The sequence below is a fragment of the Anarhichas minor genome, unplaced genomic scaffold (assembly GCF_050575085.1).
Source record: "Anarhichas minor isolate MPS153535 unplaced genomic scaffold, ASM5057508v1 ptg000017l, whole genome shotgun sequence".
Classification (NCBI taxonomy): domain Eukaryota; kingdom Metazoa; phylum Chordata; class Actinopteri; order Perciformes; family Anarhichadidae; genus Anarhichas; species Anarhichas minor.
The window spans coordinates 20358609-20384078 of record NW_027466463.1 but is presented as its reverse complement, the minus strand read 5'-3'; the positions used below and the strand labels follow the sequence as shown (position 1 = coordinate 20384078).

Here is a 25470-nt window from a genome sequence, read left to right as displayed (position 1 = left end):
TGACTGCAGCATTATTAAACCTTTTATTATATGTTATATAGGCAGTAGCAGCACTTGTTAAAGTTTAGAGAAAGATCCTGGTTTGTTTCAGAAACAGTCTGCAGAGACTTGAGACACAACATGTTTATTAGCATTTAACTGAAACCCCGATCTGAAGCACCTCTGTAGCTCACTAATAGACATGCTGGTGTAGTTCTTGGTGCTACTTAACAGAGACAGGCTAGCTGTTAGCCCCCGTTTCCAGTCTCTGTGCTAAGCTAAGCTAACTGGCTGCTGGTTGTAGCTTAATAATCAACAGACACATATAAGAGTGACATAAAATGTCCAACTGTTCCTTTAAATTGCCTTTTAAATGGTTATTAAAAGTCAGAAAATGCAAGAAAAGACTAGAACCCAGTCGCCAGAAAAATTGTTGTCATTTTATTACTTTTCTGCAAACAACGGACACATTGAATGTCGATGTTTCTAAACCCAAATTACGTTAGCTTGAAGAAATGAACAATGCCACGTGGTTAACGTTGTGAAATCTTTACCTGTAAGCAGAAATAAAACACACAAGGCAAGTATTGATAATATTTAGAAATAAATAGCGCATCACATTCTGGAAAGAGACGATTTACCCAGTGACAGAAGTCATTCACTATAAGTGCTTAAAACAAAGCGCACACCTCTTAGACCTGAGGTTCTCCACCTGTAGCTTAATGGCACATGTTGCAAACTCACCACTGTATACCGTCATTGTTTAGGTCAAAGTATATCTTAACCTTTGGTAAATCATCGGTTAACCCTTTAACCTGGCTACAGGTGAATGTCCTCTTTACCACTCGTACATAAACATCATGCAGACAGAGTCCAACACTAGTCCTGTACATGCAATCTATCACGGGTTAAAGTATACATAATGACTATAATATATTCCTTTTACATTAACATTGTGAAATTATTGTTTAGGTTTCGGGAACAACACTTTTGGTTAAGGCTTAAAAAAACATCATGGTTTGTGTTACAACGTAACGAAACAATGCAAAGTAACAACTTAACACAACCTAACAACGTAACCTAACAATGTAACAATGTGACAACGTAACTTTACAATGTAACAATGTGACAACGTAACGTAACGATGTAACAATGTGATAACGTAACGTAACGATGTAACAATGTGACAACGTAACTTAACAATGTAACAATGTGATAACGTAACGTAACGATGTAACAATGTGACAACGTAACCTAACAATGTAACAATGTGACAACGTAACGTAACGATGTAACAATGTGACAACGTAACCTAACAATGTAACAATGTGATAACGTAACGTAACAATGTAACAATGTGACAACGTAACCTAACAATGTAACAATGTGACAACGTAACGTAACGATGTAACAATGTGACAACGTAACCTAACAATGTAACAATGTGATAACGTAACGTAACGATGTAACAATGTGACAACGTAACCTAACAATGTAACAATGTGACAACGTAACGTAACGATGTAACATTGCAACGTAAGAACTTAATGTAAGGTAACTTGACAACGTTATGTAAAAAACGTAACTCAACAACCGTAACAATAACTACGTTTCCATTCAATTGTCAAAGCGAATTTAAGGGGACTTTTGAAATGTCGCCAAAATTAAATGTGTGTATACGTAACACATGCAAGGGAGACATTTTGGTCGGGCAATAGTGCTGCACAGCTTCAATCAGCTTAAGATAAAACACAAGCCAACAGGACAGTCAAGTGAAAGTATCGTTAACGTAAAGTCAAGATATTAATGTTGTTATATTATAACATATATATTACTTCATCCTTTCTATGTTCATTTTTTTATTTAATTCACAAACCTGGCCGATCTGAAATATTAATGATTTTTTTGACAGATTTTTAAAGGCACATTACTCAGTTTGTACTGTTAAACACATCTTTGACCAATCTGTGTTTCACCTTACAGACCTTGTGTGTTGAGAATCAAATGTCACACACACACCTTTCTTTTGATCTTGACAGTCGAGATATCTCACTCCGTCTCTCATTAATTCCTCATTTCCACATGGGAGGAGAAAAAACATAACTAGAAAATAAAATCTAATGAGTCGGGGAGGAAAAAACCAAACTGGTCTGAAGATCGAAAGCACTTGAGTTAATCTTCTTCTCGCTGAGACTCGGAGCCTAATTGGAGCGATGAACGCAGGACTAATCACGCTAATCATCGCGAGCTCCTCGATGCTTCTGACGCTCTCTGAGATGATCGCGGCATGTTGTTAAACATATGCACGGAGGAGGGAGGACAGACGTCCGGCGGCCGCTGTCCAGACCGCTCAGCCGCCGAGTCCGTGACAGGTGCCCGGTGGCGCTGCACGCCCTCCTCTGGGTTCGTGACTCGGCTCCGGCACTGTCGTTGCACCACATCTCTTGCCCTCCACCCGGAAACCCCTCCACCATTTGTGGCCAAGCTTGACTTTCCCCTTAATGGTCCCCAGAGGGAGGCCAGCGGATTTTCATACCAGTGTGTGTGTGTGTGTGTGTGTGTGTGTGTGTGCACATGTGTCACTGACTGGCTGTGAGTTGTCTGGTCTTGCGCCAGTCAGAGTGGATAGAGGATGAAGAGGAAGAGGGGGTGTACTTTTTATTTAGAGTGGTGTAGGGTGGCAAAAACCCTCACCCCGGCTCACCCTCACAAGGAATGCAATGCGTTCTCTTTTTGTTGAATGAGCTCGAGCGTGGCGCGCAGCATTCGTCGAATATTAATTCATGAATGCCGTGTGAGCGTGTCGACGAGGGGGGGAACATCAAAGACAGAAGAGACAAAAGAGAAAGATGTAAAAGTGATGTGAGGAGCTGGTTTGTGTGTTGTTGTTTTTTATTCCTGCAGTAAGTCGGACACGGAAAGTAGATTATTCTCTTTAGACCTCCTTGAGAAACAGACGGCTCCGTCCTCTGCAAACCCTTGAGGTGTCTCATGCAGAAGTGAGCCAGAACACACACCCAGCGTGAAAACTGGCATCGGCTTCCTCCCTCAAGAGTGTCGACGGCCCGCGATGTCTCAAGAGTTGCTCCAGTTTCCAAGTTTTTTGGATGAATTTAACAAGTTTTTCTCCTGAATGAAAATGAGGTGGCAAAAAAAGTTTCCCATGTTTTCAGAACACAGGTACGACTCCTCACCTGAATACCCGCGTTTACTGAAGTGTAGAAGTGTTGTGGAGATGTGGAAAGTTGCAGCAATGTGCCAGATGTATGTGTTGCGATGAGGAGACTGTCACCTTCATCACTGCCTCATTAGTTTTAAAACAGGCTCTGTAAGTACAAATAGTCACAAATAGAATTAAAGCAAGTGTTGGATCATAAAACGTGAGCTCCGTAAGTGTTGCTGCGTCTCAGTGCAAAACCTTTCACACTTACTTCCCTGCAGAGTCTCTGAGCTCTGAACAATGGCTGACCTGCAAAAACAAATAAACACATGCTGTTACAGCTCAGATCTTTACAGTCTGGTTTGCTCTGCAGTTGTGCAAAACAACAACTAATTTAGTGCAAATAATATGTTTTTCTCTTCCCTGCTGGTCCTGGTTTTAATTAGACCTGTGCTCACAATGCTCAGAGGAGGAGGATGCTTCTGAGCTGCAGCCATTGATCCGTTGTGTTAAAGCGCTAAGTAAGTGTGACGATATTTGGGTCAGCGTATTTGCTCGTGTCAAGTTTAAAATCACAGCAGAATATCTGCTGTGCTCTGCGTTTTTTTTGTTTTTTGCCACAGAGAGGATCCTCTGATCTGTGTTAGTCAGCGGTGTGCGTTTGCTGTAGTGCTTGGAAATGAAATGAAGAAGAGGATCCTTCAGCCTCGAGGCTTGGAGGGCAGCCGGTGTTCCATCCACATCCACCACACAGAGCTCCGGTTTCCACAGGGAGGACTTAGCACCTGCCAGTCGCTGTATTTAACACCTACGCAGAGACAACAATGGCCGGTCACTGGGCAAAGATTGACACTGATATGTACTAGGTAGCTTACAATGACATCCTCTGTGATCCTTCTAAAGAAGCTCCACAGACAAACCCGTCTGCCGGTAATATAGAACTCCTGGTGAACCAGGCAGCTTGGCAGCCGACACTAAACGAAATCAGCCGTATATTTTAGGGACCTTGAGATCGTGACCGATGTAAATGGCATTTTACGATGCTGCCAGAGGCTCGTTCCTCTGCAACCCGCAAGAAGACTGCAGGAGAATGTTAATACGGTGGAGCCGCTGCAGTCTGAGGGAGATGTTCCTGCAGCAGAAAGCAGATTTCACAATGTGACTCTCACGTTATCCGTGCAGCATGTTATGTATGAATGTTCACCGAACATGTGCTACTGAGAGGCTCCCTGTACATTTTAATAAAGTGAGAGAGAAAGAGAGTTTTCAAAGAAACATTGAGAAACTGGCCTCCGTCCCAACATAACCACACGAATACTGTCAACTCAGGTCAATCATTAAAGCAATAGTTCCACATTTATTTAGATACGGTTATTGGCTTTCTTTCCCAGAATGAGGCGAGAAGATCGATATCAGCGTTAGGAACGGAGCTGGAGTCAGGAGGTGGTTAGCCTAGCTTAGCATAAAGACTGGAAGCAGGGGTAACAGCTAGCCAGGCTCCTTCAAAGTGAGAAACATCCATCTACCAGCACCGCTAAAGCTCACTAATTAACAGGTTGTATCTCGTTTGTTTATTCCGTACATAAACATTAATGTAAAATTTATATTATTTCCGATTTCCGCATAAAAAAACGCTGTAAATTCGAAAACTCTTTTAGTGACATCATCTCACTGCACCGTCTTCTTCTGCGATGATTTAAAGGGGCGTGGCTAGAGAAGCGCGGTTTAATAATCATTTTCTGAAGCCGATTTCCTGGAAATTAGTGTAAAATTCATCCTAAAGTTGAACGGATACTTGGAGTCAGACAAGACTTCACAAAGATGTGCACAGTTGTTCAGTTGTTCGCCAAGATGTATCTCACCTTGTGAGACTGTGTGTGCATCATTAAAGCAAAACGACGTCGAGGAGACGCCGACTGCAGCAGAAACTACAACACAGGAGGCCTTGAGTACTTTGCCGAGTTCTGTCCATCCGTTTGTGGACAGATTTTTGAAACAGAGATCGCGTCACAACCGTCGAAGATGCAGTCACGAAACCTTAGAGGTGTGTAGTTGAGATCAAAATAAAGGCGGGGTTTTAAGATGGGTGTGGTCAGAGCAAGGAGGCAGGAAATGAGGGTGGAGTAAAGAAGTGGGGAAGGGCACCACCACTCACACTTTACGGCCCTAGCCCGTCTGGTGTGATCCCGTCGCAAGATTCAGATCAAACACACGTTTCGTGTTAATAATTTGTGAGTTTTTGAGGTGTTTGATTGTGTGGTTTTTAAACTTTGGACAAAGCAAGTTTAATTCAATTCAATTTATTTTGAATAGCCCAAAATCACAAGTCACAAATTTGCCTCAGAGGGCTTTACAATCTGCACACATACGACATCCTCTGTCCCGGGACCCTCACATCAGAACAGGAACAACTCCCCCAAAAACCCTTTAACGGGGAGGAAAGAGGGAGAGACCTGTGGGAGAGCAACAGAGGAGGATCCTCTATCAGGATGGAGGTGTGATAGATGTCATGTGTACAGAATGAACATAACAGAGTTACAACACATTCAATGCATATGACAGAAATTATTCATCTAATGAGAGTAGTAATAATGATAATAAAAGCATGAATAGTAGCGGTGATATTAATAGAAATGTGACCAATAGAGCGAAGCTGTTTTCAGCTAAAGGGACATAAATGGAGGTGGGACCAGTGACCCCTTCCCTACTTCCTACCTCCCTACTTCCTTTGCTCTGACCACGCCCCTCTTCAACCTCAGCCCTTCGTTCTGATCCCACTGACTGACTCCAGTCCTGTTTCTTGGCTGCATGTGGCGATGTCAATAAATCTGTCAACAGACATAAAGACCCACCAGAGTCCTCCTCTGTGGTGCTTCCTCCTACAGTCCTTCTCTCCTGGACCACATGTTGCCTTCATGACTCACGAGGTGAAAACAACACCGCTGTCGCCGTCACAGCTGGTAAACATTTGCCTCTCACAAATACCGACAGAATAAACAGGCTCTCCTTCTGCTGCAACTGACAGCAATCATAACACTGCCACTGTGTTAGATCCACTTTGCTGCAGCAGTACAACTCTCTCATGCATTCTGACAGCAAAACAATATCACAAGAAGCGACTGAGACACGCTTGACTTGTACTCGTTGTTATGAAATGCAGAGTTTGTAAGGTATTTTAGTATCTCCATCCTGCTGTCAAAGGGATTGTAACACAGTCAGTGGATAGTTCAGTGGAGGTGGCACTACAAGAATCCACTATTCTGTGTTTTAGAAACGAGTTTACCCTTTCATGGGTCAAAGGAATATATCGACAGCGTGGGAAATACTCTCCTCATTTAAACTGTTTCCTTAAAGAGAAACTTGCAGATTTAGATTCTTTCTTCTTGTGTTCGTCTTACAAGATGTAATATCCTCAATGTGACGAATGATAGAACCAGAGTGACTTCGACGTTACTCCTCTATATTCTCACATTGTAGCATAAGAACCAAAATGCTGGAACAATTACTCCAGTTTCAATCTTCAGACGTTGTCCACATACTTCCGTGTTTTCGTTCTGCAGCACTGTAACAAATGGAGACGAGTCTAATCCCAACAGGCCTCCTGACTGCTGCTGTAACGAGCACTGAAACGCTGCCCGGACCTTAAATCCACCTTTAATTTGCGTCGGCTGTAAAACTCCTTTCACCTCGTTTCAGCCAAACAGAAAGCAAACAATACAACAATAAAGAGGATTATCTGCTTATTACATGAAGAAATATCTTCAGTGACAGTCAGTCTTTGCTATAAAATGTTTGATATATATGTGGGCTTTTTTTTTTTTAATAAAGAGGTTGAGCAGCCATAAATCACCGTGTGGTCCAGTGCCAGAAGGAATTTATGTCAAGGACATACAGCTTGATTTGAAGGCGCCACCCTTCCCACCTTTAAGCTCTCGGCTCTGCGTGAAGACCTCCAGCGTGACGCCTGTTCCGGGTTGTTTTTTCACAGATTTCTTTAAACATTTGGTTTTGGTAAATAGGTGCCTTCTAAATAAAAGTTTTACTTTTATTGCTTTGACAGTAATCCATTCAAATGATTTGGGACCATGGAAACCCAGAGGAGAGTCGCCCGGTCACGCCGTGTCATGTACATTTCGATTAGAATAAAAGGAGAGAATTATGGGAACGCTCTGAAAAATATGTGAGATTTTTTTGCCAGTGCACGTTAAAGTCAGTCACGCACAAGTCTGATGGTAGGAAATAGATTTTTCTTTTTTTCTCAAGAGAAGTAAAGCAGTTTAAACTGCTGATAGTGAACTGCCGTCTACGCACTGAAATTGAAAAATGTATTCTTTAAGCTTTTTATGAATCCCAAAATATTGAACAAGACTCTGGCTTCCCAGCGTGCGACACAGTCAGTCCACCGCAGAACTTTTGACTTTGACATAATTCTCCTCAGAGAGATTCTAAAGCTCTCTAGGATATTGCGTTTGGGATTTAGGGAATATCACAAGCTAGGTAATCTTGATTGGGGATGACAGTCCCCTTACACTGTCAACATGCTATTTTTACCCAGCTCATTGCACATCACTGCCCTCAGGCCACCCAGTCCCATCCCATCTCTTACCCTGCCCAAAATGTCTCATTATTAAAACATTTATTTAAGATTAACAGCCCCTGTCTCAGGCCACCGACACACTGATGGAGCCGCTCTCTCTTTAGCTAAAGCAGAGCTTTGAAAATGTCCGTCTTGTGTTCAAATGTTCATCAGTAAACAAGTCTTATTATTGTTGTGAGTCTGACATTTGAGACTTTCTACCTGCTTTCACTCTATTTTTATCATCACAATAAGCTGCTGGCTTTAGTATAGAGGGATTATTGGAAAAAAAAAACAATATTACGAGATATTGTATAAACAGTGGGCGCAATAAGTTGCAGCTTCAGCCGACACTGTAATAAATCTTTATTAGGTTTTTTTGGCAGGAATTGCTTTTTTCCGTTTGTTGGGTGTGAATGCTGGAAGCGTAGAAAGTTGATTCAAACATCAAAACGTTGAACTCAACTAGCACATCCTCAGCTGCAGATCCTTTCACAGTCCTCAAGTGTAAACAATCCAGATGTGTTCCAGTTCATTTCCTGTTGCAGCTGTTTGTGAATAAGATCAGCCGACAGGAAATAAACACGGACCCCAAGCTGTTATCAATGTAGTCTGAGTTTATTATTTATAGCCTTCAATGTTTCCAGAAATATTCCATGTTTTACGAGAGAATTGTGCCAAAAAATGAAACTGACAGAACGTTCAGAAGTGAGACATTTCAACACATTTTCATCTCGTATTCACTAATTCATACTTTAAGCTAGAAACTCCATTCAAACGTTAACATATTCCACATCTTCAGCATGATTCAAGTTTAAAATCTCATTAAAAATCTTTTAAAATATTCAACCTTCTTGGAAGCTTAGTGATCATGACCGTCACAGGTTTTTACATTAGTGTGTGTTGGAGCGGGTGACATCACACAGATCTTATTAAGAAAATATCTTTAACTTTTCCACAATGTTCACTCTTCAAACGTCATTTTAGCTTCAAAACATTTATGTTTCAAAAGTCTGGAGCCAGGTTAGCCGTGTATGTAGACAGGGTTGTGTTTCGCTGTCTGGACCTGAGAGCAAAGTTAGAAACTGTCCCCGAAAACAGACGCAAACAAGCACTTCATTTTCTAATATGTTGTGTTATTGATGGATGTTGACAGCTTTCCTCTCGCAGAGAACACTGCTGCAGCTTTAACTGTGTCAGCGACCGCTCAGCAAACTTCACTTTCTCCTCCCAGTTCTGTAAACTGTCAGTGGAAAAGTGTCTGTCGACCCGAGTCGACCCGCCTCGAGGTCCGGGTCAGATGTGTCCATATAGCTCAGTGAAGAAGACGTGTTCTCACTACTGATTGTGTGGAGATGAAACAACCTTCTCCTTTGTGTTTGTTTCAACCATTATTATATAGGACCGACTTAATGTCATTATCATTTAAATGAACCGAACCTCCGGCCGCCTCACCTGCAGACGGCTGCCGATGTAACAAATGAATATCTTTAAAATATTTCCGACATCTCTCCTTTCATCTTTAATTGCCTCATTTGCAGCGTTTCAAACCCAACCGTGTCCTGTTTGATGGTTTCATTTCCTTCATCTTAAGGAATAATAAATGTGAAATGACAAATGTGAAATTTGTCACAGATTATTTCGTTTCTGTCCCGTCAATGTGACGAGAAATGTGTGCTGTGATGGAGCGAGACTGCTCGGAAAAAAATCCAGTTTGACTCATCGTTTGTCAGCGTCTTCATGCCGAGCCCCGAATACTGGGGCTGCTTCATCCAGCAATGTGCAGAACTGATAGAAAATAATCTCCGGTTCTTTTTTAATTTATTTTATCTAAAGGAGGCAATAAAGATTGGAATTTTATAAATTTGCCTTTTAATTGTGTCACAGCTTGACATAAAACTTCCCCAATTACTCGCTGACCTGCCTTACTTTGCCAACACACTAGAACCATATATAGGGTTCTTTGGCTTGTGCCCGTTAGAAAACCTTTTTTTGGTTCCTGGTAGAACCTTTTAGAAAGGTTCCACCTGGGACCGTTTCAGAGGGTCCTAACACAACTTCAAAGGATTATGCCTAGAACCATATGTGAAAGGTTTCAACCAGAACCCCCCAATGAGAGGTTCTTTACAGAACCTGTTTTCAGAAGGGTTTTCATTTAGAACCCACCCAAAGGTTTATACCGAGAACCCTTTTATATTCCAAGGGTTTTATCTCCACTCAATCCAGGGGGTTCTCCAGAGAATGCATATATATTCCAAGGGTTTCTACTGAGAACCCTTTTATATCTTTTATATCGTACATCTTTTTGTGGACAGCGTGACACGACGATAACGTGGGTCAACATGTTTTTATTGTAAAATAAATGAAATGAAAACAGGTTGGCGGCTCGTTGGAGGTAAAAAGCGTCTAAATGTAAAGAAGGATAACGATGCTGAGGAAGAGGGTGGCAGACGGTCCTGACAGCTAACGTGTGAGAACTCACAGCTTGTAGGCCTGCCTCTAATGATATCTCTCCCTATTAGTCTCAAAACGCAGAAAAGGTCGCAGTGCCACTACCGATCGAGCAGGAAATCACATCGTTTACATTTCCAAGGATACAAGACGAAAAACAACCCAAGAACTATTCATTAAAAAGTGAAGAAAGTTTTTGTGTCCTGTCTCTTGTCTTCCTCTCTGTGCAGATAACGTTTATAGGGACTGTCTTGTGAACGGGACGTGGGCGCTGAAGGGGAACTACTCCATGTGTAAAGCCATACTTCACGAGGAGGTAAGACTTTCATGTTTCCTGATTAATGAGGCTTTTCACGGAGTCCCGCCAAGCGTGAAACATAATCAAAAATCCAACAACAAAAGCGAGGTTAGCAGGGGAAGATGAGCGCGACAGGTTTGCTCGCAAAGTTTATTTATAGTAAATGTGGATTCAGGGTTTGTTTCCCTTTAGAGCCTGAAGCCTTAAACTGACACTACAGACAAAAGGAAATACTACGAATGTGCTGTGAAATGCACCGGCAGCACAATGAATGCAGCCGCTGCAGCTTTACTGTCATCTTGGCTTTGGTGTTGTGTGTAAGTGGGAGCCTGAAATCTGCTAATCAACCTGCAGCTGTTTCTCTTTTGAATGCACAAAAAAGAAAAGCATAATTTAGCTAATTCCTCAAAAGAGGCGGCAGCCACAACAAGAGTTTGTCTTCGTCTAAAGCGGACTGTCCTCTGGCGATGAGAGCAGCAGGATGCTCTGTGAAGGTCCTGCTGTGCTCCAGCTTTGTATCCAGTCACGTGCTGCTGTTTTGTTGTTGTTTGTTGTTGTTTTTGGGGAGTTTTTTTGCATGCTCTCAGCCACCACCTGGATGCTGCTTTGTGATGTGCAGATGTGCTGGTGATGAGCACTCGTTTTAATTAGGATTGACCAAAGCTTTCAGACAGAACACGATGACCTAAATGAGGCCGTGACAAGAGGACACTTGAAGTATTGAATGTGAAATATAGAACTACATGAAAGAGAGATGTGACCCGACCATCTGCTGAAACTCAACTGAATATTAAAAACGCTTTAGTTTCCGTAAACATTGTTACTCTGCGCTGGTTCAATTAGCTAAGTTCTGTTTTATTTCTGCCCGTTTGTTAAAACAAAGCTGTCGATCTCCTTCATCTGCATTGGAAGGATGAAGCCGATGTTTTTCTATGTAAGACTGGAAGCAGGAGGAAACAGCCAGCCTGGCTCTTTCCTAAGTGGAAGAAAATACACACCAGAGTCATTTTAGTTGTGGTTTTCGACAGCTAGCTGTTTCCACCTGCATCTAGTATTTATGCTAAGCTAATTGCCTTCTGGCTCTTGCTCTTCAACACACAGACATGAGTGGTATTGATCTCCGTATGTAACTCTCAGTATGTGGGGTTTCATACAGAGACAAAGTCACATAGGGGAGTCAATCCGCCCATGATTTCTATCACTGGCTAAGGCACAGAATCGAACCTTCTAAAAGTACGCTAGTAGGGATTAAAGAGTCCCATTTATCTCTTTACTAAACAAAAAACATGTATTTATTTTAACTATCCAACAAATAATTAACTATTGACGGAAATGTATCTGTAGGCGCTCTTGCACTCACGATAAATCAAATCCATCAGGGTGTGGACACAATCTGATTCTAAATCTCTGAAGAGAATAAAGTACTTTAGTATCAAACAATCTAGATAGCAGCTAGCTTAGCTTCCCCACTGGCTTGCGTGCAGAAGGACGGTATGGTCCACCTTAGGGACACCTTGGAAATGAACAGTTGTGCTCTTTTTGAAAAGATGAAACACCAGAAGGGCTATTCAAAGGATATCATACCTAGTGTCTCTATGCACTGGTTGATCTGTTTATTTTATTTTTTTAATTCGGTTTGTATTGATAGGAAAAGGAATTATGTTTTTGTCAGTGTTTTGTGTTTTATAATTTGCTTTAAAAATCTGAAATAAAGTATATTTAAAAAAAAGATTTCAGATATTAATATGGGAAATATATTGTAATAGGTAAGAAGGATATCTAAATGTTTTCGACCAAATGTATTTGTTTTTTTTATTGATGTTGGTGTTTTCATATGTTTCATTAACAATAAGAACAATGTAAGTAAAGGATTTAGTCATGAGGGCATGTTAACCTGCCAATGAGGTCACCAGATCTCCTATAGACTTGTACTTTATGGGCTCATAAAGATAAAGATAATAATAACAGATCTGTGAGCATGTTGTGGAACGAAACCCTTCATTTAGCTGTGTTTTTTTCCGGGAGTCTCTCGCAGTCTGATGCCCCATCGATCCCCGCAGAAGACGGATATAGACTGTCCGACCTTTTAAAAAGTGTTTGATTTTCTTTCCTTTTTATGGCCGTGAAATATAAATCACCAGGTGGCAGCGATGGCGTGATTGATATCAGGGTAAAAAAAGGAGGGGGAGTTTGAAGTGGCTTCCATTTCAAAAGTTCAGCCTGTATTGAACCGGATACATTCAGTGGTCCCGCTGGGAAGAGGAACCGTGAGGATCAAAGGCTTATTGGAAAGTTTGTTTGAGGGGAAAAAAGAATCCTCTTGTCCTTATGGGACTTGCTGGAGGTTATGTTCTCAAATAAACGATAAGTGTCTTTGTTGTTTCTTACAGAAGGAGAGTGAGTCAGGTTCGGGTTTGACTCTTGTGGCCTGAGGCGAGTGGTGGGTGGCTCTTATATTATCCTCTCTGAGCTCCGCTATCCAGTCCAACACGTCCTGTTTGCTTGATTTATGTCCAGTGTTGGACTGCCGAGTCTCTCAGTGTCTGTTAAAAGCACTGATTCACTTTTTTCTCCACATCTCTATTGCTGCACTCATACATCGAAAGAGTAATCGTTCAATGTGTGGTCACTAATCATTGTAATCAACCCTCCTGTCACACTACCCTTGGAATGATCCTTTTATGGCGTGTCTCCGATACAAAAGGTGGAGGGGGAAATCTACATTCCTTGTTTGGTGGAAAAAAATGCATTATACTGCTGCAGAGGGAAATGTGCTCGTAGTTATATTTAGTGTTTTTAAAATAACATGCAACTCCCAGGATGAAAAAAACACATGATTTGTCTCGTTCAGACAGCTGAAGCCTCTATTGGCTTCACACAATGTGAGCTGTGCTTCAGTGTGCTTTAAACAAACCACTTTGTTGGGTTTGATTTGATTTCACTTGTCACGTTTCACATGCAGACATTCAGCCAGAAGACGTAACAAAAACTACAAACATATGTAGTATATTTTACATCCAGTAGTGCAGGAAGTATTCAGGACAGGACAGATATAAGATCTAACTTTTTACACATTAAAATATAATAAAAAATGAGTTATTCTAATACCGATACCAGTATCAGCACTGAGCTGATAGCAAGTTATATCATATCATCAACAACATATCTTTGTTTAAAATCAGCAGGAAGCGAGCTAGTTAACCTCAGTGGTTAGCTGCTAGCTGTTAGCTGTTAGCTGCTAGCGGCTAGCTGTTAGCGGTTAGCAGCCGGAGGTTGCATTATACGATACGTTCAAGCTACATTCAGTAAAAATTAGTATTGGATGAAGTTTTTAATATACATATATATATACACACACACACATATACACATATATTATAATAATAAATATATGTATTGGCATATATACATTTATTATTATAATATACCCATATTAGGGCCACTGTGGAAAAAGGTTTATCAATAAGTAATAATATGTGGAAAAAATCTAATTAAGTCGCATCTGGCTCATGAGTGTAATAAAAAAGTGGAGCAAAAGTAATAAGTTAAATATGCAAACAGAATAGGATAAAAATGTACATGTAAATACAAATTGCTCATCACACTAGTTGCTACACCGGCACAGTCCAAGTCTCTGTTTGTGAGTGTGTGTGTGTGTGTGTGTGTGTGGGGGGGGGGGGGGGGGTTATCGTACAGATATCAATGTACATTCCTGCATCAGAAGGGAATTACTTGGTGCAATTTGTCCACCATAGACTTTAAAAGGAGTTAAAGATTTGAGCTGCTGCACCAAAATAAAGTGAATGAGATGACGTCTTTCAGGAGACATTCAGGGATTAAACATGTCCACGTTTAATCTCGGCGTAGACACCAGTAGGTTACATAAATCCACTTACAGCATAGATTACTGTCGGTAGTGTGGGGGAAATCCGATCACAATGGATATGTGAGTCAGACACAAGACTTAGGCTGCGATTCAGAGGAAGATATGTGAGTTTTATGTAAAGCCTTCAGCAGCAGCACAAAGCCTCACGTAATGAGTTTATATGTGAGTGTTCACGTCCACCAGGATCAGGATTCATGTCTGAAAACCGGGGGGGGGGGGGGGGTCTGATTGGCACCCAGAGTGATGGGTAAGGTGATAGGCAGGTGGCTTATTAGTATCATGATGGGGACTGACCCAGATAGAGGCCCAGGACCCCGGGACCAGAACCTCTGTTTATCATTTAGCATCAGGGAAATAAACTAACAGATACGAAACAATCAGCAAGAGACAAAACACAACCACAAAGAGACAAAACATGACCACAAAGAGACAAAACACGACCACAAAGAGACAAAACACAACCACAAAGAGACAAAACATGACCACAAAGAGACAAAACACGACCACAAAGAGACAAAACATGACCACAAAGAGACAAAACACAACCACAAAGAGACAAAACATGACCACAAAGAGACAAAACACAACCACAAAGAGACAAAACATGACCACAAAGAGACAAAACACGACCACAAAGAGACTTACTTTAAGCATTAAGAGACGCAAAACGACCATGAAGACATAAAAGATGACTACAAAGAGACAGAAAATAACCACAAAGAGACAAAAAATATCCACAAAGAGATACAAAATAACCAGAAAAAGCTGAGAAGTGACTATGAATGGATACAAAACGACTAAAGAGCGACAAAAATCAATCACAGAAAGGACCTGAAATTCTTCAAATGAATGATATTTACTCTGTTTTTAAAGATAGATGTTTGAAGACTTTTGTGCTCTTGTAAATAATCTAATCATGAATATATATTAATGTTGATGACAAAGCATGGTGAACCAGACGAGGTCTGCGTTTCCTGGGCCCGTTTTATGCTAACCGTCTGGCTGTGGGGGATTTGGAGTTACAAATAGCAGTTATTTATTGATATTACTTCACATTAGAATATTGTTTTGTACAATTATAAACGATGTATATTAATCGTATGTATTACACTGAATAAACAGTGTAGCTGTTATTAATGTAATGGTAATTAAAAACCAGAGCTTCAAATCAAAGTCCCAACACACTTTTACTCATTTGTTTATTTTAAAAGTTTCTAAACCACCGCAGGAGTCTGTGGAGAGGAAAAAGGAAAGATAGAGCAAAGAGGGTTTCAGTCTTTGAAGTCTTTTATCTTATCCTGAGAATATTGTTTCTGTAAATCAGCCTCAAAAGACTCATCCAATGCTTCTTTCTCTCCCTGCAGAAAAAAGGCAAGATGCACTACCAGATAGCCGTCATCATAAGCTTCCTGGGCCACTGCATCTCCATGGTGGCGCTGCTCGTCGCCTTCGTCCTCTTCTTGTGTTTGAGGTAAGAGTTCGATAATCCCAAAGACGTCCTCCGCGTGACAGAAACGTCAGTGTTCTCCAGATCCCCCTCCTTTCAAAGCGCCTCTCGTTTCTCATCCAAAAACCGTTTGGTCATGGGATGAAACCTTCCCTCTCTCAATCCCACAGATGAAGAAGGGGTTTAGATGCCCGCAAAAAAACTAGGACACGTCCCCCCCCCACACACACACAAATGGGAATAATAAACCCATCTCGGAAAGAAGAACCAAAAGCAGTGTTGTGGAGGCCTGTTGGGACAGCCGGTGGAGGTGGAATGGGTTTCTCTGACAAACCGGAATAAACCGAGCGTTAACGACAGAAAAGGTCTTAGCGCCCTCAACAGCCGGGACGGTTATCGATCCTCCAGACACCCCCCTCACCCCCCCTCACCCCCCGGGGTGGGTGAGAAAAGCATGAAAGGCCACCGAGACAAAATAAATAAAAGCTCTGCAGGACGGCGTTTATGCACAACCCATGTTTGTGTGTGTGTGTCATCGGGTTCAGTGGAGGAGTTTGCCATTTATTACTCACCTTCACTTTTTAATGAGATCCAGAACCATTTAAGGGAAGGTTGACTCTGCCAGTGTGACGGAGAGAAAGGTTGACACTCCTGCTCAGTGTTGTGGAACTGGAACGAGAGAGTGGAAGGGATTACAGTAGAGAGGGGGGGGGGGGGGGGGAGACAGAGAGAGGGAGGGGGAGAGAGAGAGAGAGAGAGGGAGGGAGGGAGAGAGAGAGAGGAGAGAGTGAGAGGGGAGACAGAGAAAAGAGAGAGAGAGATTTTCGAGGGCTGGAAAACACTGAATTGGCAGTTGGATCATTTTCTGCTTCTGCTGGTTGACGGTGAAACTGAATATTAATATGACTGAATATCTATGTTGTAATTCTACAACATAGAAACACGAGAGTCTCCGGGATTATGTAACAATATTGTATTTTTATGTTATCAGTGCTTCAGTTTGGTCAAATTAATTTATATGGAACTTAACTGCATATGTAAATGCACAATAATCAAGTTTCTTATTCTATTAAACAGGTTTTCAGTTTCAGCTGTTTTAATGTATAAAGTTAAACATTGCAAGAAAAGATAAAAACATGGACTGTAACAGACAAGAAACAAATAAAGCAACAACATAAAGACAATAAAAATGTTGTAAATAATAGTATAATTATATGTACAGTATATCGTTTTTTTAAATGAAAGAGCCGTGTAGTTGTTTTTGTGCAGGAATGTCCATAAGTTCACATGAGAAGACACTTTGACACGAGCAGTCAGGGATTGAACCATCAACCCTGAGATTAGTAAATAACCACTTTACCTCATCCACTGCTGCCCCAGTTCGTCTGCTGATGGCCCTGAACACCATGAATTATGTCATGAAGAATTATGTCACCGAATTCATCCAAAACTGATCCAGAATTTAAAAGTGAACTCTTTCAAACTGCTGGATGATACATCAGCTTTTACTTGTTGGTGTTTTAAAGGGAAACTTTTTAAACTTTCCTATATTTTTTGTGTCTAAAATAGCTTGTTGTTGTTATTGACAGGCTCAGATTGTTATTGTTAGTGTCTGCTAATCTTATAGAAAGAACCCGACAGAGAAATATAATATTATTTTTACCTTTCTGTCTGTTATTGTGTGTCTTTCTCTGAGAAGTCTCCTTCTAAAATCTCTCGTCTCATCCAGCTGGAAATCAGCAAAATATTCAGTCGTGACATTAAAAAATCTTTCTGTACTTCAACACAAAAGAGAGAGAGAGAGAGAGAGAGAGAGAGAGAGAGAGAGACAGAGAGAGAGAAAGAGAGAGACAGACAGACAGACAGACAGACCTTTCTCTCTCGATTCTTTCCTTAATTGTTGTCAGACGAGGTTCAATAATGGACGAGTTTAAAAAGACACAATACCTGACGATGCGATCGCTTAAGAAAAACAAGCAAACTACACTCACCATATATTTTCTAACTCTTTTGTTCAGAGTTTGTGTCGTGTTTTAATCCGACTGTCAGTCAGCTCTCTTTAATATGCATGAAAAACCAATGAGACTTTAATCATTCCGCTGGAAGCTGGAATTATCTCCTCTGTTGCATCTCCGTCTGCAGTCAGGCGAGATCAAAGGGAAATTGATCAAACTGTTCAGGGATGTGATTCACTGAGGGCGAGCCGCTCTCCTTCACCTCCACCTCTGTCTTAGATCAGGAAGAGGAAGACGTTAATACATCAGACCTCAGCCGCCCTCTATTAGAAATGTAAACAAGGGATATTCAAACTCACACCTCTGACCCGTGATGTCGCTGCAGCGGCTGACACACTCCAGCTAATGAACAGTTTTATATGATGAGAGGGGGGAGTGCAGAGTGCTTTAAAGGGAGAGCACAACATGCCTTTTGTTTCTGAAATACATTCAAAATATAATTTATGAAAGATAAGATTTTATTGACACCTGAGCAGAAATTTTATACATTTCGGCAGAAAACCGATAAAGAACTAGTTAGTAACTAGTTAGTTAAATACTTTTTAAATTACAAACAAAAAAAAGCCAGGTGTGTCTGACACACAAGTTGCGAGGTACTCAGCAGCGTGTGTGTACTGCTAGTCTTGTTAGCTGTTAGCGGTTAGCCAAACGCACCGTCCAAAACAATAAAAAGGTGAGCAAACTGTGACGAGTCAGCAGGCAACGTCAGTGGCAGTATAAAACAAGTAATAAAAGGTTTTCTTTAGAGAAAGCCTGAGTCACCGCAACCTCGAGAGGTCCTTGGGCATGCAGCCACCCAAAATATTCTGCAGTCTGCTGCAGCAGATTGAGAGATTAGCCGTGGACGGACACAGAGGTGCACACTCACTCACTCACGGGCTCAATGCACACATACGACGCATCGCATGATCCTTCTGGTGGAGATAATTATACTATATAGACATTACAATAACGATATAGCATATAATATAATGTAGAAAGTAACAATATAGCAGAAATATGGTATTATTATTTGGTGATATAAGAAATAACATCAGAACACGAAACGCAGAGACACAGGATAAGAACAAATGTGTTTTATTTTATTTAGTCTTTGACAAAGCTCAGTCTGCAGGAGTGTTTCCTCTTAATTAATACCCATCAGGCCGAGCTAAGCCACAGGATGCCAAAGGAAGTGAGGTCACGCGGCGTAATGAATACGACTGTTTGAAAAACAAACGCTTCTGGCACGACATTCACTGCCTTTGTAATACGAACAGCAGCTCCAGTAACACTGTGACATAGTGGCAGGAAATTAGCTGCTTATTTGCGGGACACCACCATTTATAATACATAACTTTATACTTCTTTTGAACCCCTTAAGGCTGCTTTTCTTTTACTCCTGTGTAACAATAGTATAATTATTCAAAGCTGCAGCAGCATTTGTATGCATGCTATTGTATTTAATTAAGCCATTTTCCTTAAGAGCTCCACGGTTATTAACAATACAAAGTCACTGGGAAAATGTTGTCTGCTCAGTCAGCACAAAGCCAGCGCAAGTGACACCTATTGAGAAACGCTGCATGCTTAAATAAAGAAGATCACGTGATTCTACTAACGCCGTCAGCTGGTGACAGCAAACGAAGCTGTCACTACTGTGAGCGAGGTTGGCTCGTTCTGTCCGCTGTGTGCTTCTATTTTAACGCTCACTCAGAGGCAGATCTCTTAATTGTATCCTGAGGTCGATTTATTTGCAGCATTAAAACATCAGATGTTCGGAGCATGACACAAACAAGAGTGCAAAAAGTGGGCATGAAATGTTACTTCATGTTAAGTTAGGGGAGTGATGGGAAATGTTACTTTGAGGCTACTTCTCTTCATTATTCATATTCATCATCTCCGTTTGCTGTTTCTTACGAGATTACTTAAAGGGTTTTATCATAGTGGAGGAAGAGTTAACTGCTCTGAGCTTCATGTCTTTGTTTAAATTACACTAGAAGACTCAAACTAAGTAGGACGAGATGTTTAATTCATGAGTATGAAGCGAGAGTCAGGAGACGGTTAGCTTAGCTTAGCATAGCCTGGCTTTGTCCAAAGTTTAAAGATACATCTACCAACACCTCTAAAGCTCATTAATAAATGTACTATGTTGGTTTAATCAGCACATAAACGGATGTGTAAAAGGGGCAAAATGTGGTTTTATGTGCCAGGCTAGCTGCTTCCAGTCTTTATGCTAAGCTAAGGTAATCACCTTCTGGCTCTGGCTGAATTGTTGTGACACAGACATGAGAGCGGTATCAATTATTCTCATTAAATAATTATATTTCCCAAAATGTTGAATAATTCATTGAACTCCAGTCAGTTTGGGTACATTTCAATGTGAGTTTGTTTAAAATACACGAGGACATTAATTCAGGGATTTCCCACCAGTGTGTCTGTGAGTATGAAGCTTGAGCTCAAGAATTAACATATTATATTTAGCTGGTTTAATCTGAACAGAAACAGAAACATATGTTACCCCCGGTCTTTATGCTAAGCTAAAATAAGATAATTACCTTCTTCAACACCTGAGATTATAGAGATTATTCCCCTCTGTTCGTCTCGCAGGAGCATCCGCTGCCTGAGAAACATCATCCACTGGAACCTCATCACCGCCTTCATCCTGAGGAACGCCACCTGGTTCATCGTCCAAATGACCATGAGCCCTGAGGTGCACGAAAGTAACGTGGTACGTGTCGCTTTATCTGATCATCTTTTATTTAATTTGTTTATTTTCAACCCTAAATATTAACTTCTAATATTTCATGTCTTAGAGTCAGATTTAGCTTTTACTTGCCTCATTTTGTTTGTGTAAATATTGAATGAGCATTGTTTTTTTTCATCTCCAATGACTTCTTAATGGTTATTAAAAACAAAGATCTTGATGCAACAAGAAGCACTTAAGAAACTTTTGTTTTAGGTTAAATACTCACTAGAGTGTGGATTAATCCACCGCAGGAAATAGTCCCGAACAAATGCATAAAAACTACAGTGACCAGCTGTTTTAGGAAACTGCTGAGCTTTTAAAAAAATAAATAAAACTAAAACTCATTGTTGTTCTTTTCATGAGATTTAATGGCAATAATAAAATATAGAATGTCAGCAGCCTTATCCTTTAAATAGTTCATGAAACCTCCAACTTTGTGCTAAAATTATCATCATTTAATGAAAGAACTGTTCCTCTTTCCACAAAATGTATTCTCATTGTAACTAGTTTGTTAGAGAGTTTGAAGGATTGTTCCTCGTTGGTGTCTTCAAGAGACAGCTGAACATCATGAGCTTCAGATAATAAGGTGTTGAATTATAAAAGGTGCCATGATGTTTGTTTAGTGAGATGTTGGGTTGCCACCAGCCACCAGTTTGAATTCTCTAAGTCTGTTAACTCGATTGGACGGATCCTAAATCTACCAGATGTGTTCACTTCCTTTAAGTTATCGCTCGTATGTTGTTGGGAAATAATGTTTGTTTGACAAACGACTGGCAAACATGGAAGAGAGCATGTTTATTGCATTACAGTAAAAACCAACTCAAATGGAGCTTCCTTTGACACACCAACGCCCTGATGAAATGATGATAATGTAACTTAAAGAACATGTGGTATGCTTTAAAACATGTTTGACAGTAAGATGATGTATAATATTTTTGACAATCTGTTAAATGTTTAACAGAAGGATTAATTTTTGCAGGTTTGGTGCCGCCTCGTCACCGCCTCCTACAACTATTTCCACTCCACCAACTTCTTCTGGATGTTTGGCGAGGGCTGCTACCTCCACACGGCCATCGTCCTCACCTACTCCACCGACAAGCTGCGCAAGTGGATGTTCATCTGCATCGGCTGGTGTGAGTACACCTACTGCTAAACAATGAACGTCGGTAGTACAGCTGTATGAAAACCTTAGAATAGTGAGACATTCTGGGAAAAAAACACTTATTTACTGAGAGTTAAACAAGAAGATTGATGCCACTCCCATGTCTGCGTGTTAAGTATGAGCTAGAGTGAGGAAGAGTTAGCTTAGCTTAGCATAAAGACTGGAAATATGGGCAAAACTTTGCATTCTTCAAAGTAAAAAAATACACCTACCAACTCCTATAAAGATCAATAATTAACAGATATTTTATTTGTTTAAGCCGTTCACAAACACAAATGTAAAAGGGAAAAAAGCCAGGAGTCTGTTAGCTTAGCTTAGCATTAAGACTGGATTCAGGGGAAACAGCTAGCCTCGCTCCCTCCAAAGTTCAAATCATCGACCAACAGCTCTAAAGCTCATCAATTTAAATATTGTATGCTGTTACAAAAATGTAAAAGGGACAAATGGAAAGTTACGTGCTAGGCTAGCTGTTTCCCCCTGCTTCCATTCTTTATGCTAAGCTAAGCTAACATACTCCTGGCTCTAGCTCAGTACATAGAATGCAGACATGAGAGTGGTATCACTTTTATCATCATACTCTCGTAGCCTACATTTGGAGCATTTGAATTGATGAGAATATTAATACCACTCTCATGTCTGTTAGTATGAAGCTAGAGCCAGGGGGCGGCTAGATTAGCTTAGCATAAAGACTGGAAGCAGGGGGAAACAGCTAGCCTGTAACACATATTTTATTTGTTTAATCTGTACACAAACACAAAAGTAAAAGGGACAAAGTATTGTTTTTATGGCGGAGTGATGTGCCAGGTTAGCTACTTCCAGTCCTTATGCTAAGCTACGTAGACCCCTCTGGCTCTAGCTCAGTACATAGCATAACAAACATGAGACCGATATCAATTTTCTCATCAAACGCTCAGCAAGAATGCAAGAATTGTTTTCCTTAAAACGTTGGAACTTTTCGTTTTAACTCCAGTCAGTTTGGGTGAATTAAATTTCAATAGAAAAAGAAAAGAAGCTGCAGCTCAGACCGAAACTCATCCAACAATGTGGAGCAGTCGACTTGATGGAGATCCCAGGATTCGGTGTGGCAGCTGGGAAACGTATTGGTGTGGAGTTCACTAACACCCCGCTTCACACTGTCAAACTGAACTATGTGCTGCTGAGATTAGGTGCATTGTGCCATCTGGATTACATTTACCCGCAGGGCAGCGTGAAGCCTCCGTGTGAGGGGGGAAGATGGCAGCACATTTTGAAAACATAAATAAGATCAAATTTGATTTCCTTCGCTTGACTTTAGCTCAGGCTTCAGGAGCAGACGTATTCTTACAGCGGAGGGGAATGGACAGGAGATGCAAAAACAACAAGACAAATTACATTTTTTCCAAGTAATCCTAGTTCTTGTGAGAGTAAGATTTTCCTGAAGGTTTAACGTTACGCTGATGACAGTATGTTGCTAATGAAGTGGAAAATTACCAGAGATGTTTGGCAAGGTCTTCGTGGTCAAGTCACATATCTTCTTGTCTGCTTCATCTTTACTCCTATAAGTCAGTAAATTAAGACGATCGCTCTGCATTACCGTCAACCAGAGTCCAGCCTTTTCATTCATTCCCAGAGAAAACGTTCAGAGGGGGACACGTCGTGGCTGGAATCTGCGGATCACAGCACACAAGCAACAATAGGTTTGACAGAGCTTTGGCAGACAAGGACTCCGTGTCGCAGCGTGAAATCCCCGCAGGGATATACTATCGCGATGTGAAAAGCAGGAAAAGATGAAAGAATAATCTGCCATTTGTCTTTTTGTTTTGCCTCACAGGTATACCATTCCCTATTATTGTGGCATGGGCGATTGGGAAGCTGTACTACGACAATGAGAAGTAAGTATTTCAGAGAAACTGAACAAAACCACACAAGGGAACAGTTAAGCTGGATTGCATTAAGGAGATGAATGTCTATAAATAACCTCCGGTTATCACATTTGCATTGTACAATATTCTAAATGACAGGTTACCCCGGTGGGCATTCTCCCTTAGAGAGGGAGTGCTTAGCGTTTGATTGATATAAAGTGGTCTCTTTCTTCAGCTCGTAGACAGGAGATAATGGATTCAGCATTATATAAATGTGCACTGAAAAACATCTCGTTTAAGTCCTTGAAATGAGGTTGTATGAGATTCTTCTCCATACTGTAATAATACAGTAGACGGAGAAGCAGACCGGAGTACAACCACAGGAGCACTGGACATATTTTAGGAAGTATCTGGTTAAGTGTTCGCTATATTTAGAGTATTTTCACCTCTTTACCTTGGTGTCAGACCTCTCTGTTCTTTTCAGAAACCACCAGACTCCTTTGACCCTCACAGTAATTGAACCCCTCAGGACACAGGAGTTACTGGTGTACTGCTGCCTTCATCATTCATGTTAGTTTGTTTCTATTATTGTCTGACTTTGATGAATCTGAACTGACCCTTTAAAACACCAAAGTCACACAACAACACAAACTAACTAACCGATGGAGGCAGAAGTAGAACAGCAGCTCCTGTGTTCTGAGAGGTAGAATGAACTGCTTTAATCAATGTAGTCTGGTGTCTTTGTAGAGCGGCTGTCTTAGGTAAAGAGGAGAAAATAATCTAAATATAGAGTTCATTTAAACTGTTATTGATTCTTTTAGGTGTCTCAAATACGCCCACAGCAGCACATTGCTTTGCTGCTGTGCTGGTTCTGTTTCTCCAAACTCCATCTACTGTAAGTAAAGGGTCAAAGCCCGATGTCTCCTCTTCCTCCGAGCCGTAGAGCTCCATTAAAAACACAACAGGCCCAATTGTTCCTACATCACCATGAACGCACACACTGAAAATAGTCCCCAACAGATGCTCTATTTCCTCTTGTTCATTTGAATAAAATCTACAGCGAGCAGCCGTTTTAGGAAATTAGGAAACCTCTTTATTTTTTATTCAAACTAGACGTTTGTGACCCATTTTTAACGATGTTTGTCGTCGGGAGCCGATGAGCTCGGGGGTGAGCGTCAACGACGAGCCGCGACGTCAGAACGTGTGGAGAGACGGGTTTTGGTCTTTTCATGGAATTTGTTGAAAATATGGAAGAAATACAGAACATCAGCCGTAACCTCTTTTTATTACTTCCAAGTGAATAAATCATGTTATATATTAGCTTATTTCACATTTCACCAAGTAGTATCTACAATAAACTTTCTTCTTTTTGCAGCTTTCCAGTGCAGAATTATTAAAACAGGATCATTTATATTTGAAACAGTCTCACAGAACTGACGGATTGCATTTGTTTTAGGAAAATATGTTTTTTAGAACTCAGTTTTGATCAAAACAATCTTCTACATTTCATATTTTGGGAGAATTACTGACTGGAAAACACGTGTTTTTAACATCTGAGCACAAATTGATATGATGTAACTCCAACAAATGCCGATTACATCTGAACGTAAGAAGTCACGATGACTTCTGTTTGGCTTCAGGTGCTGGTTTGGGAAACGAGCTGGCGTTTACACCGACTACATCTACCAAGGTCCCATGATTCTTGTCTTAGTGGTAAGAGTCTTCTTTTCTCCTGCAGTTAGCAGCACTTTACATAACTCGCCGACACAATTAGTCTTTATTATGTCTTTTAACTGCCTGACAGGGCGTGAAATGTTGGGAAACCGCAGCACATTCTTCATGTTAGGAATGATTCATGTGAACTTCTGACACTCTACCTGTCGAGCGTTTAAATCTCTGCAGCATGTGGGAATCCTGTTGGAAACGAAGG

At 40.9% G+C, this 25470-nt stretch overlaps 1 protein-coding gene across 3 annotated transcripts in view; it reads left to right on the top strand.

Annotated features, from left to right (window-relative positions):
- crhr1 (corticotropin releasing hormone receptor 1) overlaps positions 1-25470 on the top strand; it is a 47737-nt gene that overhangs the window by 12546 nt on the left and 9721 nt on the right. For 2 of the 3 annotated variants that reach the window (XM_076092877.1, XM_076092876.1), the window contains exons 5-10: positions 10397-10482; positions 15715-15821; positions 20399-20519; positions 21517-21670; positions 23510-23570; positions 25181-25253. In XM_076092877.1, coding sequence (XP_075948992.1) covers positions 10397-10482; positions 15715-15821; positions 20399-20519; positions 21517-21670; positions 23510-23570; positions 25181-25253 — 602 coding nt within the window. Of the gene's footprint in view, positions 1-10396; positions 10483-15714; positions 15822-20389; positions 20520-21516; positions 21671-23509; positions 23571-25180; positions 25254-25470 lie in introns of all 3 variants that reach the window. The other variant, XM_076092875.1, reaches the window with a different exon arrangement.